Source organism: Nicotiana tomentosiformis, chromosome 8 (assembly GCF_000390325.3).
Source record: "Nicotiana tomentosiformis chromosome 8, ASM39032v3, whole genome shotgun sequence".
In the NCBI taxonomy this organism is placed as follows: domain Eukaryota; kingdom Viridiplantae; phylum Streptophyta; class Magnoliopsida; order Solanales; family Solanaceae; genus Nicotiana; species Nicotiana tomentosiformis.
This window is the reverse complement of record NC_090819.1, coordinates 127,835,596-127,839,346: the sequence shown is the minus strand read 5'-3', so window position 1 is coordinate 127,839,346 and position 3,751 is coordinate 127,835,596. Positions and strand designations below refer to the sequence as shown.

At 35.8% G+C, this 3,751-nt stretch overlaps 1 protein-coding gene across 2 annotated transcripts; it reads right to left on the bottom strand.

Moving 5' to 3' along the window:
- Positions 1–957: 957 nt before the first annotated feature.
- Positions 958–2,630, bottom strand: LOC104101043 (heat stress transcription factor B-2b). Of its 2 annotated transcripts, none has more exons than XM_009608444.4 (2): positions 2,240–2,630; positions 958–2,139 (listed from the first exon to the last, which is right to left on the bottom strand). In XM_009608444.4, exons 1-2 carry the CDS (start codon positions 2,486–2,488, stop codon positions 1,420–1,422), a joined length of 969 nt encoding a protein of 322 aa, XP_009606739.1. In that variant the 5' UTR covers positions 2,489–2,630; the 3' UTR covers positions 958–1,419. The 2 variants fall into 2 exon arrangements, with proteins under 2 accessions (XP_009606739.1, XP_018627891.1); XM_018772375.3 differs by having other exon boundaries at positions 958–2,131; positions 2,240–2,378.
- Positions 2,631–3,751: the final 1,121 nt, after the last annotated feature.

The window sequence follows — 3,751 nt, the reverse complement described above, 5'->3', positions numbered from 1 at the left end:
ATTAATGGTCAAACTTAAAGTAATAATATTTGCCAAGTCCAAAATAAAGAGGGCAATAATAATTTATCAAACCAGTATTGTCAAAACGGTCAAGGATCTTCGACAAATTAATGGAGGAGTTATTTTTATTTTAAAATCTGCATTAAATTCTTTGACTCCTAAATTTATAGAGTAGTTTACAATTTTACCTTTTTATCCCTTAAAATCTGCATTAATTCTTTGATTTATAGTTCACAATTTTGCTTTTTTATCCCTTTCTTGTTTACATATCTATCTTAAAGCCGGATGAGACATGTTTGCTTCTTTATTGATCTAGTTTTTGTTCCAGAACTAATTGAAATGCAGAAATGCTACTCCTTCGTTCTACTTATAATAATAATACACGAAAGTTTTGTCAGTTATAAGCTGTGTGCTCCGCTATATTGGTCAGATCGAGTATTTGCAAATGTTTCGACTTACTGTATAGTAATCTCGTTAATCTCAATTTTTATGATATTTACTATCTTGAAAAGAAAAATTACAAAATATGATAAACAGATTTACAGAAATATCTTTGTTTTCATGTAATATCAATAACACATATTCTTTTGGCCAAAGAATATGTTGCAGCATGTTGCATTTATACTATATAGATATAGATTACCAATTCCGATCATCATAAATAGTTTGCATAATTGCATCCACATAAATCACACTACTTAAACTCCTCCCATACCTTTTCAAAAGGATCTCAAATATCAGTCATCTTATATTTGGAAAAGAATATCTCCATAATCCCATTTCATGACATCCCAAAAATGAAAACTTTATTATTTTAGCCAGGTCAAGAATTCAAATATACTAGGAGTACTAGAACTTAACTAACATTATACTACTAATATTTTTCATTTGCATTACTAAATTAATAATAACAATTCAAACAAAATAAAACAGATACGCAAGGAAAAGATAAAAAGGGAAAAGAACAAAGCTCAGTAAGTCTAATAAGAACTTTAAATTACAATACAGCATTATTTTGTTTCAATTATGTACAAACAATTTTCTAACCAAAAATTCTTTTGCAACTTGCAACCTAAATACTTCCCATCTAACTAAAACATTTGACTTAATTCCCACATTTGTCTATCTTTTTCAACTAGGCCAGCTCACCTCCCCTATTTTTCCAATCCAATTATGGATCATTTTGAAAGCCACCTTTTTTCTCCTTTTCCACCGCTTTTTGTGGTCTTTTTTGTAAACAATAGTTTTCAAATATAGTGACCTTTTACAACATTGACCCGCTCTCGCTGTTCCAGAAACTCCCAGAACCAACATTGATAATTACCTTCATTGTACACGTGTTCTTTTCCAACATTTGTGGGACCCAATTACTGGGGACCACTTCTTAATTTTTTTCTTTTTTGGTTCTCCAACAAATCATTAGCCTAATCGATCTATCCACGGCAACGGCTCTGATTTCACGTCTGATCCGTGCAGCTGTACTTGATCCTGCACTCTTCCTTCTCTTTCAGATTCTTCTTCGCTGCTTCTCCTCACGCGCTTTACCCCAATTGATACTCCAAACAACCGCGGGCTTATATCTTCCTCCGCCTTAACACCGCTGCATTCCGCCGGCGTAGCGGTGGCTCCGCCGTCAACCTCCGCCGCAACTTGCCCAGTGGGAAGCAATTCGAGAACTCTTCCTTCTGGAATTCCTGCCGGCGTCTCCGACGGATTCCCCGTGTAATTCGACATCAGATTGTATACATTATTACATAAGCTCCTCAATCGATTTAATTCTTCGCTCAATTGTGCATTCTCTTTCCTCAACCGTTCGTTCTCTTCCAGAAGCTCCGGTGTCGTTGTACACGTGGTGGTCCTTAGCACCACCGCAGCGGCAGCCGTAGCAGCCGGCGACGAATTCGATGATAACACCTGCTCGTCACCGGAGTTTGACGGAGATGCCATTCGCACTGCCGGCGCCACCGCTATCGTCACCGTTTGTGCTGCATTCACCGCTATTGTCGGTGAAACTGCAGTAACGGCAGTCCCTGCCGGAGAGATTTTCCGGCGTTGAATGTCACGAAGAAGTCCTTTTTCTCCTCTCCGGAAACAATCATTCGCGAATTCCCACCGATCAGGTACAACTTTTCTGAATCCCTAAACAATAATTTCACGAAACAAGTTAATCAATGTAAACAGAATAACCAAAAAAGGACTAAAAAATAAGACTTTTTTCTTAAAAATATAAGAATCTTACGTAAGTATTAAGCTGCCGAACGAAACTAGAGAAATTATTATGCTTAAAATATTTAGGAAGCAAATCCCTAGCAAATTCAGCAGGTTTCCAAACAATGAACGTCGTTCCATCTTCATTCCACGAGATCAAGTCGTCGATGGCAGGATCATCGACGAGTTGATAAGTTTTCGTCAGAAATGGCGTCGGAAGAGATCTCTGATTCTCACCGGCGGTAGATTCGCCGCTTTGTTCAACCGGCAACGGCACCATGACATCCACTGCTACTTCTATTACAGATCCAAAACCAAAGAGGGATTGAGAGAAAGCTGTGTTTTTGTTTCTAGAAAGTTCGAAGGAGGTTAATATAGAAGGAAAATTTGAAGAAGAAGTGGTTGATATGGAGAATATGATGTGTTCGAGAGGGGAATAATAATAGTAGGGGTAAAATGGAGAAAAGGTCGGGTCAAATTTTTAGGGTGTGAGGGGCATACATGGGTCCCAGTAACTAATTTCTAGTTAGGAAGTCGCGAGAAGGTACCTTAAAAATTTTGGAGAGGTAAAAGTTTTTTTATTTTCCAGAAGGTTCTACGTTTCGTTAAGGTTCCAACTTCCAACATCATTTTTTAATGTTGTGTGTCTTTAATTCCCACTTATAAAATGTAGAAAGAGTACGTGTCGGAGAAGTTGTGAATTGCTTATTCTTACGTCGGAGATAAGGATGCTGATGCTGTCATATAGGTTTGAGAAGATTTAATACTCCTTAAGTGATTTTTTTGATTTTTTTGTGATCCATAATATTAATTTTTTCGGATATCAAGAAAGAATTAACTTCTTTTTTTTTAAGTTGTCATTGATATCAAGAGTTTAGGAGTAGTTTGTATATTTTCAATGAGCAAATTAAGGTTAATATGATCAATTTTATTATTAATTGATGTTACACGGCGCCTTCCTGAGATTCCTTGGAATGGCAACGTAAGGCTAAGCAATTGATATTCGTGCAGTCACTATCCGTCAACTAGGGTACCCTCCGTACGCTAGACAAGATTGTCAGTGTCGTACGAGAAAACCAATATCAAGAGCAATTGAGATAACAGAAAAGAGAATTGAGAATGAAAAAAAGTTTGATTGCATTAAAGAAAGTTATTACAGAAAAATAACACAGTGTCGAGGGGGAGAAACACCAGTACAGAGAATTATTTGCTTGGGAGAAAGTTTGATTTCTTAATATGTGTGAAAAGAGCTAAAAAAAAAATTACTTAAAGTGAATCGGAGGAAGTATGCTTAAATCAAATTTTATACGAAATAGAAATAAAATTAAAGGGTATATCTCAAAACTTACTTTTTTAGTTCGAATCTCCTAACGTCTTAATTTTAAATTCGCTACAATATTTAAAATAAATTGATACAACTTACTGTTCTAGAAAAATCCTATTATGAAATTGTGAAATGATGGGATAATATTACTTCTTTACTTTTTTTGGTAATGGAAGAATTCGCTATTTCAACTTCGATAGATAATTCAATTCCAATATT

Excerpts from the sequence above, each read along its gene's own strand:
- LOC104101043 (XM_009608444.4), bottom strand. The coding sequence starts at position 2,488 with ATGGTGCCGTTGCCGGTTGAACAAAGCGGCGAATCTACCGCCGGTGAG. Across the intron at positions 2,140-2,239 it reads TTCGGCAGCTTAATACTTAC|GGATTCAGAAAAGTTGTACC; the intron begins GTAAGATTCTTA and ends ATTATTGTTTAG.